General features: G+C 35.1%; 1 protein-coding gene across 7 annotated transcripts in view; it reads right to left on the reverse strand.

Annotated features, from left to right (window-relative positions):
• The window catches only part of PAPOLA (poly(A) polymerase alpha), a 65728-nt gene extending 54280 nt beyond the window's left edge, over nt 1-11448 (reverse strand). For 6 of the 7 annotated variants that reach the window (XM_023504499.2, XM_023504512.2, XM_023504500.2 and 3 more), the window contains exon 1: nt 11227-11447. In XM_023504499.2, coding sequence (XP_023360267.2) covers nt 11227-11234 — 8 coding nt within the window. In that variant the 5' untranslated portion in view covers nt 11235-11447. Of the gene's footprint in view, nt 1-11226 lie in introns of all 7 variants that reach the window. The other variant, XM_012550500.3, reaches the window with a different exon arrangement.
• Nucleotides 11449-16144: the final 4696 nt, after the last annotated feature.

Consider the following 16144-nt stretch of genomic DNA (forward strand, 5'->3'; position numbering starts at 1 on the left):
ACTACTGACTATATGACTTTTGGTATTAATCCAGCACATTATTAATATAATTTCAGAGATTATATTAACAATTATTAAAATACATTTATAATAAATAATAAGTAATATTAAAAATCAGGTTATTAACACTTTCCAAGATACATCCAGTATCTTGAGGTTTTGAAACTTATTTTTGAGTACTTTGAGACTTTGTTTCAGTTTATAGTAGAAAGACCATGTTCCACTATGTTCCATCTGTTTTGCTCAGAAAGTGCATGAATGTTCTCAACTAATAAAAGCTTATCTAAATCTTTTTTCTTTATCTCAACTTTTTTCTTTATCTAAAAAATGTACAGTATCATCTCCAGTAGCTCTCCTCATTTAAATTGCCTTTCAGAATGAACTTTAATATCTAAATACAACTTTGACAATAATTCTTATACTTAGTATCTATTTACCTATATTTTATATTTGAATGAACCAAAATAACTGGCCTTTTCAAAGTATCCACTGGTCTTTGGATGTATATTTAAAAACATATTCTACCATTTCTGAATTGTAAATCTTATATTCAAGGTGGAGGGAGAGAGCAGTAATTAACTGAAAGAAATTCAACAATTCAAAAAGACAGGTTAACTTCCCACAACATCTGCTATTGTTTCTTTAATGTCTTCAGGAAGAAAAAAATTAAGCTGATAAAATTACTAGTCGGTTATCCACATTACCTTTAAAGTTGCTACTTCAAATTAAAACATGTTGTAGTATAAGGATATGATCAATCAAGTCTTTCTAGCTTCCATAATGAAGATATTAATAATCAGGTACACTGAAACAAGAGCTTGACTTTATTATTACTATTTGATTCATATTTGTGATTTCACCATGTAAGGAAACTCTCTTCAATGCAGAGTTTATTATGAACGGCAAAGTCAGAGAGCTGCCTGGGGCAATGGGAGGTACCTTTGAGAGGCCTCAAGTGTAAATTATCTTGTTCTTCTATTTTTTAAGATGACAAGATACTTAAAGGACATGTAGAAAACTGAGGCAAGACTGCAGAACACTACCAGACACAGGCAAGATCTGAGTTCCTGATCCTTGACTCCAAAGTGAGCACTATATAATACTGCCCTTGACTTGTCTTAGGCTTATTGAAGGAATGTTCATTTTTAACCTTTGTATAGCTAATATCAGGCACATTACATGGAACTAAAGGCATTTCATAAATGCTGACACTGGTCTCCTTTGAAGTTATTTTCACTAGCTGTTCTCCATACCTTGAATGCTCTCCCTCCTCATCTCCATCTTCTGGCTTCCTTTAAGTCCCTAAAATTCCCTCTTCTACCGCAGTGGTTTCAAATTTAAAAAAAAAAAAAAAACAAAAAGAATAGTGACCACTAAACTATATGGCTTGCAAAAACCCTTAAAACATAATATTATCTATGTATTTTTGTCAAATGTTTCCCTATTATGTTTTATTCTGGTATGGGCTTCAATGAGAATGTGTATTTGATACCACTGAAGTCTTTCCCAATCCCCATAAGCTATAGACAGGATTAATTGGAAATAAATTATCTGTACACAGTAGTCTGTCTTTCCCATTAGATTGTAAGCTCCTTGAGAGCAGGAACTATCTTTTACCTTTCTCTGCATCATGAAATAACGTCTAGCACAGTGCCCCGCACATAGAAGGTATTTAATACTGACTTGATTAACTTGCCCATAGTCATGATACACACTGGATCTTTTTTAATCCCAATTATATGTAAAGGCTGTTTTCAACATTCATTTTTGTAAGGATTTTGAATTTCAATTTTTTTTCTTCTTCCCTATCTCCCCTACTCCTTCTTGCCAAAACTGCAACCAATCTTATAGGTTATACATGTAGAATCACTGTAAGCATTATTTCCATATTAATCATGTTGTGAAAGAAAAAGCAGGACAAGAGGGAAAAACCACAAGAAAGAAAAAAACAAAAAAAAAATTGTATCCTTCTATACAATTCAGATTCCATAGTTTTTTATCTGAATGAGGATGGCACCTTCCATCCGCACTCTATTGGAATTGTTTTAGATCACTGTATTGCCAAGGAGAACTAAACTATCATAGTTTATCACTGTACAATTATATTGTTCTCCTGGTTTTACTCACACTTCAACTCAGCATCAGTTCAATACAGTAGGACTTCTTAACTCTAAAAATAGTCCTCTATTCAATGTCAGCCTGCCTCTCAACATTATTAGAGGACATCTAATCCAAGTCCTACATTTAAATAAAGACAATTGAGGCCTAGAGAGGGTAAATAATTTGCCCCAAAGTCACAGAAGTAAATGGCAAATCAGGACTTGAATCCAGGTTATGTATTTTATACAATTCTCACCACATAGAATACTATCATATGCTTAAATGGATCAGTAGACTGTGTTGAAGACATTACAACAGTTAAGATTACAACTCACCCATGCCTACCTGACCTATGTGACTCTTACCACCCCCATTTCTTCTCATAAGTTTACCACATAAAGTTAACTCAATAAAAAGGGACTTCCCTCGCCTTTTCTTAAAATTAAAAAAATACCAGTATCTCTTAGGCTGTCCACAGAATCAGTATATTTTCTTTTTTTTCATATATTTCTTTGATAGCAGATTCTAATACTTACTTTCAGAAATACCAATGCATGAAAATATTATAATCTTTCAAACTATTTTAAAAACATGATTGATTAAAAATTTATATCAAGAGAAATGATGGAATCTCTTTAGGGTGTGAAATGGAAAAAATGGATGGTATAATTTCTTTATTTCCAACTCCTTGAAGAATTGGGTAAAGTAGCAAAATGAAAAACATCCATTCTATTCTTGCTAACATAGCAAAAACTACTATTACAAAGGAGCAAACATTTAAAAACAATACAAATGAGCAACTATATATTGTTGCTAAGTCATTTCAATTTTGTCTGACTCTTCATAATCCCATTTAGGGTTTGCAATTTTCTTCTCTAGCTCAGTTAATTTAAAAAAGGAAAAAAAGGTAAACAAGATTAAGTGACTTTCCTAGGGTCATTCAGCTAATATATGTGTCTGGCTGAATTTAAACTTGTGAAGCTTGAGTCTCTGGATTCCAAGCCCAGTGATCTCTATCCAGTGCACCATACAAGCCCCTACAGATTAAATCAAAATGTATTTTGATTTTCTGGGACTTAAAACATAAAACTGGTAAATGTGAAAACAAACTAAAAAATCTGTCCGTTTCAGAAACATAAAAGAAACTGTAGACTTATATAACAATTTTTTCAAGGAAACAATCAAAAGGCATGGGACATGACAAACACCCAACATCATCACAATATAGAATAAATTTTAAGAGAAAGAAAGCCACAAGTTCAAGTCAATCTACTGGTGTTAGCACAAAGATCAAAACATTAAACCAGAAAAATAAAATGAGAAACTGAATACACTTAAAACTGATGACACCAAAAAGAAATGAAATAATCAACTGAGTAATTTTTTTTTAATTTCCTCTAATGAGGCAGAAACATTTTGATGCCATTAGAAACTAAGAAATACTATAGCCAAAGTAGACATTGTTTTTAAATAAGCTGTAAAATTTCAGAGGATAGAACAAGATTATAAGCAATACTGTCCCATAAAACACTAAGAAACAACAGAAAGATAAAACAGCTTAAAGAAATTGAGAAATATAACAAGGTCATCCAAAAGTCAGCTAAGAGTGAATCCAGAATGAGGACAATTAAAAAATGAACCAACAAAAAAATTTATCACCTCTGCCTGCCCCTTCCTCCCCCAAACAATGATAGTGAAACCAACACACCAGAATACTAATAACATACAATTTAAAAGAAATAGGCATGGCAATATTTAGTTGGACTAAACCCATACACAAAATAGAATGTAATAAAAAATGTCATTTAAATAGGAGTTATGAAAAGGGACGCATGTTTTGAAGGGAGGTCTGTTTAAAGGGAGAAGAGAATAAGATTTCAACATAAAAGTACAGAGGAAAAAAGAAAGAAAAGCAATGAAGATTCATTAATGCAGAAGAGAAGACTGGGAAATAGTGGTTTTGTTTGGTTTGAATGTGTGAAGGTACAAGGGAACATTGGAAGATAAAAAGGCAGAAAAGGCAAGCTAGAAAACTAAAAAAGCCTGCTGGATAACAGAGCATCTTGATTTCTAGATTGAGTTACTGGAATTTTTTCTTATAGGGACTGAATGAATTAATTATTCCTTATACAATTGTCATTAAAAATTTTGAGCCTAAAATGTCCTTTGAACTTCATTACTACTAGGTTTATAGCTCAAGGAAACCACAAAGTCTCCAAAACATCTATGGTTGCACTTTTTTGTAGTAGGAGTTGGAAACAAAGTAGATTCCCTTCATTTGGGGAATGAGTAAATAAATTGTGGTATACAAATGTAATAGAATATTATTCTAAGAAATGATGTATGTGACATATTTTGACATGTAAGATTTACATGAATTGATACACAACAGAGACAAAAAAGTAAGAGTACTAAAATGTAAATGGAAAATACTATAAAAGTAATAACAAAATTATAAAGATTAAATAGGACTCAGAATGTATAGAGGAAGACACTGGTAGAAAACCATAGTAGTTGAGATCACCAAACAAGATAATAGAGAAAAAAAAGAGGGCCCAGGAGAGAGTTTTAGGAGACTTTAGTGATTAGGGAGTGTAACCTAGATGACTATTCAACTATAGACTAAGGAGAACCAATCAAAAAAACTAGAGAACTAGGAGAAAGCATTATCATGAAAACCTAGAGGAAAGAGTATTCAGAAAAGGGTGATCAACAATGTCAAAGACTTAACTCAGAAGATATTTTAAGAGCCATGTGACCCAAACAATACATGAGTAGGAATGCCCTTTAAAAAATTTCCTGGCTTCTTGAGATAGCCAGTTTCATTACTTGATAAGTCCATTTCCTTAAATAAAAGCCTAAACTGTCTCTCCAGTTATTGATTCTAGTTCTGCTCTCTCTTGATTCAAGTAGAGCAAGTAATCCTTTTTCCACATAAGAGCCTTGTTTAGCATTACCATTATCTAACCATTCTATATAACAGAATAATGATAATAAAATCAAAATAAACAGCTAGATCAATCCAAAGATATATTTCTATGAGCTTGATCAAAACCATTTAAGGTCACCAAATTATAACATTGGATAAGTAAATCTCTCGAGTGTCCTCATTAATTCAATAAAGAAAAATGTGAATGTTGATTAATTTTAAAATATTCTACAACCTTAAAATTAGATCTCTGGTAAAATATAGACCTAGATTGAAACGTACTTATAACAGGCTCCATTTAGATTCTATATCAAAATCCAGATTTTATTTTTAAAGGCCTATATTTAATATCTATATCTACACTTGCCAAGGTAAAGAATTAAATTGTATACAAGATGCAAAGTGATATTATTGATGAGGTAGTATGGTGTTGTCAACAGAGCCAGACACAAAATCAAGCCAGCTGAATTCAAGTCCTGCATAACCTAGCTATATAATCCCAGAGAAGGCATTTAAACTATGGTAAATCAGTACCCTAAACTTTCTAAATTATAAAATTATTGCTTATTTGCCCTGGATAGGAAGTTTTAAACTTTTTTATCTGGGAGATCAAGACCTGTTCACAATATTATAACAGATCAGGGCCTATTACTTCATTAATATAAAGAAATTCCACTGTTTGCCACTTTGGACATATAACTAATATAGAATTTTTAAAAAATTCTATTCCCAAAATATAAGCCTACTAATTTCCACTAATGGAAATTGAAACCCATGAAGTGGAAGGATTATACATTTTGATACTATATACAACAAAATAATAAAAAACATTCCCATCTCTACTTACTAAGAGACAATCAGGCAATAGAAGGCAGACACATCAAAGGATAAAATAAGCAATTTTGTTCATGAGAAATAAAAAGCGTAGGGGTCCAGCCTTTCTAATTCTGATCTAAAAAATTTTAACTATCTGCTATTCTTAGACATCTACACACACATACAAAAAAGTAGAATTCTCTTTTCCCTATGCTTCCTCAGTACAAAAGCAAAAAGAACTAAAGGAGCATTGAGACTACCAGAAATGAGAAGCCGCTGACCCTTCACTGAGAAACAGCTGTGGATGGCCAAGGTTATTTTAGTCACCCACCTTAGATATGTTCCAAGTTTTAAAAAGTCTTAACTTTTAAAAAGAATCAAAACTTAGGTAAAAGAAACAAGTAAAAAGAACACTGAAACTCAAGAGCAAACCGGTGGCTCATAAATATAAATGAGCAATCTAGAAAGTACATAATAATTTGTTAATGAAGCCAACCACATGCTACACAAATGAACATATCCAATTTATTCTTGTATTACTCTTTTTTTTTTGCTGAGGTAATTGAAGTTAAATGATTTTCCCAAGGCCACAAGTGTTAAATGTCTTGAGACTAAATTTGAACTCAGGTTCTCCTGACTTCAGGGCTGGTGCTCTATTCACTGCACCACCTAGCTGCCCTTCTTTTATTACTTTACAAAAAATTTAAATACCATTAAAACTATGACTCTTGCATATAGGAATTTACTTAGTCCTTCAGTTAAAGAGTAAATCTGGATGATACTATTAACATAAAAGGCAAAAGAAAGATACTATATGACATGGAAGGCAAAAGAAACCCAACATGAAACCCAAGTATTTTTTTTCTTAAGCATCTGAATTCTTATTACTTTTTAATCATTTTCAAGGCAAAAACAAAAAAGGGAGACAATGCATTTCTACTAAAACCCACAATATAATCTCTGTATTCTTAAAATAATCTTCTTTTTACACACTAACAGCAATAATGCAGGAATTCAAAATAATTTTAATAGACATGGGATGGAAAATGACATCTGCATCTAAAAAAATTATGAAGAACGAATGTAGATCACAGCATAGTATTTTTTCATCTTCTTTTGCTTTCCCCCTTATGATAAACATGGAAACAAGCTTAAAATGATTACATGTGTTTAACCTATAGCAGATTGTTTGCTGTCTTGGGGAAGGAGGAAGGGAGAGCCGAAGAAAAATTTGGAACACAAAGTTTTACAAAAATGAATTGTTGAAAACTATTTTTACATGTATTTGATAAAATAAAATACTATACACAAAAGGAAAACATACAGACACTTCTAGGGCTAGAACAAAAATGATAATTCAACTGAATACACTTGTACCTGAAGATTTTTTAGAGGACATTATGTAATCATTTTTTGCCTTACACAAATAGACCACCTCATCTTCAGTCACATTTTAGTTTCGTGGAGTTTTTTTAAACCTAAATCAAGAAACTCAAGTTAATAGTAATAATAGCTAGCCATTTATATAGCCACTTATCTGTAAGAACTATGCTAAGAACTTTACAAATATCTCATTTGATCGCATAACAACCCTATCAGATAGTTACTATTATTGTCCCCATTTTACATTTGAGAAAACTGAGGCAAGTTGAGGTTAATTAACTTGCCCAGCAAGTGTTTGAAGCCAGATTTGACCAAAGAAAATTTTCCAGGACTCCAGGTTCAGCATTCTTATCTACTACTGAACATTCTTATCTACTATTGAACCGCTATTCAAAGGAAATAAGGTACACTGTGGTTCTAAGTCACTCAGGGGCCTATATACTTGCAATATTGGAAAGAATATCCACAATACTCACATCTACACTCAAAAAAAATCACTTCTCTTTGAAGTACTGAAGTAACCAATGAGGAAAAATATAAGAAAATTAAAAACCCAACTTACCTACCTTTGCAAAAGCCATTTATTTATAAAACTGCCTTAAAATTTTAACTGAATGTGGTTAAGTAAATAGTGCTGGATTTGAAGTCAAGAGATCTAAGTTTTGATTTCTGCCAAAATTCTTACAAGTTATGTTTTCATGGGAAAAGTCACTATTAGACTATTAGAGTCTTAGTTTCATCCCCCAGAAAATGAAGATACTTATTCTAACAAAAGTCATCATAAGAAAAGTTTGTCAAATTTTAAAGCACTATGTAAATATGAATTATTAGTAATGTTTTAACAATTAAATTAAAAGTAAATCATTTCTGAAAGCCGTTTTTAGATATCAAAATTTACTGAGAAAATATGTTTTTAGGAACTTAGCTAGAAAACTTTTCCCTTGAGAGGTCAACAAAAAAGAATGAAAAAAATACAAAAATCTACACTTATTTGGTTTAAATTTCTTCCTGCTCCCCCACCCAAAAAAACACACAAAATCATACCATATAAAGGTCTTGAAAAAGATTTATATGAAATGTGTAGATTCACAATATTGGACAATGATATACACACATTGCAGTAGCTAATTCTGAAATTATCCTCTCTACCTTCAAAAAGGAAAAAATTGCCTGTCTTAATCTTAAAAAGTAGGAAAAGCATGACAAAAAGTTCAACAGTCAAGACCACTGAAAAAGGGACTACAAAAGTTAACAATGATTTGACCCCCAAAGTTCAATAGAATCAATTAGCTAGGTCTTAGTTCTAGGATTTTTCCCATACAGTTTTTACAAAGTCATTTTTTTAAAAAATCAGTCATGTTTAGAAATTGCCAATGTCTAACACATAATGGACACTGAATAAATGTTTGTGGAACTAATGATAGCTCTATTTATAGTTAATTATGATTAGTGCCTCAAGTATTAGCTCATTTTATGAATTAGGAAACTAAGGTTCAGAAAGATTAAATGAATTTTCTAATTACAGTCACAGAGCTAAAAAGTACTATCATCAGCCTATATTGTTCACATAAAAAGCAAGTCTATATTCAATTGACTGGCTATATGGACTTCTGTATATGCTGCAATGTATTTGAAAGTCTGTAAATTTACATTTTTAAATTATGTGTTCAGATCATATCTAAAGCATTGTGTTTTCTTATGGCTTTCCCATTTTAGGAAAGAATGTGCTAAGCAACTGTCCAAAAGGCAACAAGGATGGTTAAAGAGCCTTGAAATCAGAACAGGATGAATTAAAGTGAAGATGCTTATTTGGCACAGAGAAGGACAAGATAGTTGTATTCAATTATCTGTTAACTAGAAGCATTACAAAAAAGCGGATTTTGGTTTGAAAATTTTCCTAAAAAAACTGTTAGTAAAAAGCCACCCAAAAGCAGCCCCAGAAAGTAGTGAGTTCTGTTATTGAGTGTTTTTAGAGCAAAGGACTTCTCAGCAAGCAGTCTTTAGAAGATTCATGATCAGATAGATACTAGTTTGTAGTAGGATGGTTCAGAAGTCTCTGTCAACTCAGATTCTATGATGGAAAACTATAGCTTCCTGATCAAATACTATAAAATAGAATTAAGCCACAGAATCAGAGAGCCAGAAGTCATCTTGGTGTTTATGAATCCAACCATTATGTTTTACAGAGCAAGAAACAGAAGATTAGAGGATAATCAGTAATAGTAGTAGCAGAGCTTGGAAACTCCCAGTCCAGTTGTCACTATATCAAAATACAAAGATAAGATAGTCTCTAAAAAAACATAAAGCACAAATTATTACTTTAATTATTTCTTAAGACTATCGCCCTTAAATGGATATATTTTCTATCAATTAAAATGTCCATTATTAATGGAATAAACCAATTTTCTAATACAATGAATCCAATGAAATCATAGTGAAATGAAGGCACAAGAATCCATTTCAAACAATTGGGGTTTCTTTAATCACTGATGAATATAGAAATCTTGTGTGAAATTATTTCAAATCATTCTATTAAGAAAAAATTAATACTCAGATTATAGACCATTTATAAACTCAAACTTTATAGAGAATTTTGTAGTATAGAAATACCTTTCAATTACAACATTGATGAAATTACATACATTTTTATCACATCTAATACAACATTTACTCTTACTGTAAGCTGATTTTTAGATCGTAAAATGTTACACAAAAAAATTGCTGCCGTTATTAAATAAAACTGGTAAATTCGTAGTCTCAAAACTGGACCTGATGCACATATCATAATATAAATGCATTGCACGACCACTAGGTGCACTACCTACAGGGAATTAATATTTTATTAAAAAGAAAAGTGTAGATATAAAATTTAATACAAGTCATGAAACATTTGATCTGAAATTGGTGTTCCTCTTACACATCAACTTTCAAAAATTTTAAGAAATACAATCTCACTATTAAGGCTTCAATCATGTTTCAATGCAGCAGGGAAAAACATAATAGTTCTATTATTGTATTTTATTCTTCAAAAAAAGTCATCAAAAACATTGTTTGAAGAGGTGCAAAGTAGAGAATATAGGCCAAAAGGGATCGACCCTAAGGTACTGGGCAGTCTCAGCCTCTAGGCAGAAATCAGTAGGCAATCTCTTCCCTTCCCTCCTTCCCCCCTCCCCTCCACATTATCCCAAACAAGTGAAGGAATAAAGAGCAGCCCGGCTTTAGTTACCCAACTTCCCAACTTCCCCCCATCCACCCATTTGCTCATTCACGTGTAAATAACTGGCTTCAAATAAGCTTGGTGCCTTCTCTTTTGGAAGGGACAGCCCCTTTCGCTGCAGATAAAAAGGTACTGGAAAGATCAAAAGGAATCTCCAGAGTTTAAAAAAACAAAAACAAAAAAAGGCGCCATGGGGGCTGGGCCGGGGGCGAAAAAAAACACTGGAACTCGGATGCCAAAGATTAACCATAAACTCTAGTTCAAGATTAGGTGGAATGGAAAAGAGAGGAATCGCAAGAATCAAAGTGCTGGTCATTGCTCGATAAAAAGGACTGGGGTGTATTTCCTTCCAGTCACGCGACAAAATAAGGTTAAGGAAATGTAAAAGCCTACAGCTCGGAGAGAACACGATACAGACCCTCACGTAAATTGTGGACAATTTCCTTCCAGGGCCAAAACTCGAGGGGTTGAGGATGGGGGGGGGCGGAGGACAAAGGGGAAGTGGGGAAACAGGTTCCTCCCTCTCCTCCCGGAAGGGGAAGGCCCCCAGCCCAATTGCTCCCCTGACCCAGCCAGGAAGGAGTTTGGGGGAGGCGGGGTGTTAAGAAGGAGAGGGGAACAAGAGAGGGAAATGGTTCTTTGCAAGTCTCCCTCCCAGAAGTCGGCCTCACCTTCTCTTTCCCTTCCATTTAGGCCCCTTAGGGCCTGTAGCGTGTGTGTCTTAGAAGGGGGTGGAGGGGAATGTGGGGGGAGGCTGAAAAACAGAATCGAAATGACTTACAACGGCATCGTCCCTCGCGCCGGCACCGCCCAGTCACTTCCCCCCCGCAGCCGCCGCCACAGGCACCCTGGGCATGATCTGCTGAGGGGGGTCGCCTCAGCCCTGGCTCCAACCCCACTCCCGCGCCCGCGCCCGCCGCTTTAAGCGCTTCTCCTTCTTCCCCTTCGTCCTAACATGGCGCCCGAGCGCTACCACAGCAACGTTCTAGAATCACTCACGCCCCCACGTACGCCTTGCGGGCGCCTGCGTACCAGCCTCCCCTGTGGGTCGCATTGCCTCACGGGAATTGTAGTTTTTCTTCCTTATAAACTGATTCCTCTCCCTGTCCTTCTCCCAACCCCAATCGTCTCTCCAGGCCTACTTCCGATTCTTTTTTTTTTTTTTCTATGGAGGGTTAGATGGGACCTCCGTTTTCGGACGCCCGCCGCCTCACGGGGCAGGAGGGAAACCTTTGGATAGCTGGTCTAAGGAAGAGGCGGGAGGGTGATCAAAGAGGTTCGACGTAAGGTGTCCGGACTTGAGATAAACGCCCCCTGCCCCACTTGAGACGCGGAAGTGGGCTCGGTCTATGCCGCTGTCTGGGGCTGCGTTGGCCCGCTCTGTGGCCCGAGTTGTGGCTGTTTTTTGTTCGTCGTCTCTTTATTAAATCATCTGCTTTCATGGAATCTCGAAGTGGAAAGAGAGCGCTGGGACCATCCATACGCTCAAAAGAGCCTCTCCAACCTCCCAAGTTGAGAAGCTCCCCACTCGTAGAGGGAATTCAAACCATTTTTGGACCAGTATAATTTTTAAGCAAGTTTTTCCTTCTAGGAAACCTCAATTCGTCTCTCTGCAACTATCTGAGGGAAGGGATGCACTAAAAGAAATAACTTAGCCCACCTCTAGATAGTCCTAAAAGATATCTGAAAGTAGTGTTCCTCTAACACCCCATCATAAACCCCAAAAAAGTATTCCCTAAGTTAAAAAAAACTCATTTCCTTCAAGTTTCCTTTAGTCTGAGACTTTCATCATCCTGGTTTTACCAGGACCCTGCACAACTTGTCAGTGACCTTTCTAAGATATCCTTCATTCATCTCCCCCAACTATAAACCCCAAAAAAGTATTCCCTAAGTTAAAAAAAACTCATTTCCTTCAAGTTTCCTTTAGTCTGAGACTTTCATCATCCTGGTTTTACCAGGACCCTCTGCACAACTTGTCAATGACCTTTCTAAGATATCCTTCATTCATCTCCCCCAACTATAAACCCCAAAAAAGTATTCCCTAAGTTAAAAAAAAAACTCATTTCCTTCAAGTTTCCTTTAGTCTGAGACTTTCATCATCCTGGTTTTACCAGGACCCTCTGCACAACTTGTCAATGACCTTTCTAAGATATCCTTCATTCATCTCCCCCAACTATAAACCCCAAAAAAGTATTCCCTAAGTTAAAAAAAACTCATTTCCTTCAAGTTTCCTTTACTCTGAGACTTTCACCATCCTGGTTTTACCAGGACCCTCTGCACAACTTGTCAATGACCTTTCTAAGATATCCTTCATTCATCTCCCCCAACTATAAACCCCAAAAAAGTATTCCCTAAGTTAAAAAAAACTCATTTCCTTCAAGTTTCCTTTAGTCTGAGACTTTCATCATCCTGGTTTTACCAGGACCCTCTGCACAACTTGTCAATGACCTTTCTAAGATTCCTATTCATCTCCCCAACTATAAACCCCAAAAAGTATTCCCAAGTTAAAAAAACCATTTCCTTAAGTTTCCTTTGTCTGGATTTCATCATCCTGGTTTTACCAGGACCCCCCAACTTGTCAATGACCTTTCTAAGATTCCTTCATTCATCTCCCCAACTATAAACCCAAAAAGTATTCCCTGTTAAAAAACCATTTCCTTCAAGTTTCCTTTAGTTGAGATTTCATCATCCTGGTTTTACCAGGACCCTCTCCAACTTGTCAATGACCTTTCTAAGATATCCTTCATTCATCTCCCCCAACTATAAACCCCAAAAAAGTATTCCCTAAGTTAAAAAAAACTCATTTCCTTCAAGTTTCCTTTAGTCTGAGACTTTCATCATCCTGGTTTTACCAGGACCCTGCACAACTTGTCAATGACCTTTCTAAGATGTCCTTCATTCATCTCCCCCAACTATAAACCCCAAAAAAGTATTCCCTAAGTTAAAAAAAACTCATTTCCTTCAAGTTTCCTTTAGTCTGAGACTTTCATCATCCTGGTTTTACCAGGACCCTCTGCACAACTTGTCAATGACCTTTCTAAGATATCCTTCATTCATCTCCCCCAACTATAAACCCCAAAAAAGTATTCCCTAAGTTAAAAAACTCATTTCCTTCAAGTTTCCTTTAGTCTGAGACTTTCATCATCCTGGTTTTACCAGGACCCTGCACAACTTGTCAATGACCTTTCTAAGATGTCCTTCATTTATCTCCCCCAACCAAACACAATTCTGTAATTCAATTGATGTAAATAATTATATATTTATGTAAATTATGTAAATACAGTAAATAATTACTGTAACTCCAACCAAGCTCTATTTCTCTAGTGCTGGACTCTGCCTTTCCTGAAGTCCTGCAGTGATGAGAAATTCATTAGCCCCAAAGCAGCCCATTCCATTTTTGAGTAGTTCAGAATGAGAAATTGTTAAGGCTGGAAAATACTTAAGAGATCACCTAATCCAGTCTTGTTACTTTCTTAGAAAAGTGAGGTCAGAAAAACTACTTAATAACTAAGTTGAGACTGGAACCTACTTCCTGACTCCCCCATCAGTTCTTTAAAACACCAAACGCAATTGTTATTTATTACACTGAAATTTGCCTTCATAAATTCCACTTATTGTTATTTATTCTATCTGGTATCAAAAAACAAATGATCAAAACAATTCATCAAATACTATAAGACAGCTGTTGTGGCCTCATAAAGTTGTTTTAAGACCTCAGTTTGATGTTAAGACGCTGCATCTCACATTGGAAATAGAAAAAAAAAATTGTGTACCATCAAGTTGATTTTCCTATAATCAGTAAATTTTATGCTTATTCTTGAAGTGTCACTTACTGTGGCTATTATAATAGAGCATTGTATTTGAAGTCGCACAATCTTAAGTGTAAAACCCAGCTCTTCCACTAACAGGCTTTATGCCCTTGGGCCCATTTAATCTTAGTAAGACTCAGTTTCCTTATCTATGAACTAGGTTATTGAATTAATTGAATTATTAATCATTGAATTATCAATTACTTGAATATTATTAATGAACTCTAAAGTGACATTCAGCTCTAAAATTATGATTCTATGAGTTATCATGAAATTGATTTGCAGGATCTTATGATCTTGCACATCATTTCTAATGGTTATCCTGTCAAGTTGCCCGAAGACTTCATTTTAGGGAAGTTTAACTCCTAAATTAACCCATTCTCCTTCCGAACAATTCTGTTAGGCAGTTTTCTCCTAAAGCAATCCAAAATCTACATCTCTGAAACTGCATTCATTACTATCAATTCTGTCTTCTGGAGAGGAGAAAATAAAAGTCCATGTAGCAATTCAATTTAACAAACATTTATTAAGCAATTAGTGAGCCAAAGACACTATGTTAGACCCTGGATCTAAAAAGACAAGTTATTTCATTGAGCTTATATTCTATTGAGGATAGGCATGAATAGTATATCCATACTAATTAGCATTATAAAAGATAGAGAGGAAAGTAAAAGATTCAGATAAGAATTTGAGGTAAAAAAGGGTGGGGATGATGTTAAATAGAGGAAGGTGGCAGTGCCTAACACATTGTAGGCATTTAGTAGCTGAGGTGAGCCTATGACCAAACACTTAACTCAGATTTATGGTCATCTTTCAGAAATTACTTTTCGAGCAGTAGGAAGAATGGAAGTCAGTTTGTAAGAGTTTGAGGAGCAAGTAGGTTATGAGGACATACAGGCAATGAGTATAGACTTCTTTTTTTAAGACTATCAGTTCTTTCACTAAGAAATACAGTTTGATAGTTTGAGGATATGGCATATTTATGTGGAGGTTTTTTGATGGGAAAGACTTAAGTATGTTTGTAAATTGCTATAAGAAACCCATAAAGAGAAAGATAGTGATAAATGAAGCATGCTTTCAAAGAAGATGAGAAGAATGGAGAAAGTGAATAGAGGATGAATTAAGATTAAAAGAGGTTTTGAGTGGGGGATAAGAAAGATCATAACTATTGGTTTTGATATATTCAATAAAGTATATATACACATATATACATATGTAAGGAGAACCATCTCATGTGAAAAATATTCCTTTCTTCTTGTTGGGCATAGAGGGTATGATGTGTATTCTGACTCTATGCGCAGACTCCATCAGGGGGAGTAAAGTGGACAGCAAAGAGACTCCCAAAGCAGCAAACAGTATAGTAGGCAGTGGGAGAGGCCCTAATGGCATCAAGCAACAGTAGTGCTGGCCCCATTTGACTTGATAAGTCTCCCTGAGAAGGAAAGCAAGGATAGGAAGGGAAGAAAGGAAAATCATCATTCTTAGCAAAAAAGGCAGCTATAGTCTCTCCTATATTATTCTGGATATCTTGCACGTAGTTTAGCCCTTCCCCTCTTCCACATATTGTTAATGGTAGCAATAGTAGCCATTCTTACTCAGAAGCTCTGCCCTAGACTATGGTACATAATAGTTGAATAGTTTGGAAGAGGAAGGCTTCAGGTGACAGCATCTCTTGCCTCCATCCCTATTGCAACTGCAATATCTCTGTATTGTCATTGTCATAGCCACGAGTTCCCTGGACTCCTTAATACCTTCTCAATAGGCATGCTTCCCTTCCCGACCTTATTCCTTCCTGAAAAGCCTTTTTTCTTCCCTTCTATCTTATGGAATGGAGGGAGTCGTCTTCCAGAGTCAATATTATGGTCCTCTAAACCAAAAAAAAAAAAGAAG

The sequence above is a fragment of the Sarcophilus harrisii genome, chromosome 2 (genome assembly GCF_902635505.1).
Source record: "Sarcophilus harrisii chromosome 2, mSarHar1.11, whole genome shotgun sequence".
NCBI classification, from domain to species: domain Eukaryota; kingdom Metazoa; phylum Chordata; class Mammalia; order Dasyuromorphia; family Dasyuridae; genus Sarcophilus; species Sarcophilus harrisii.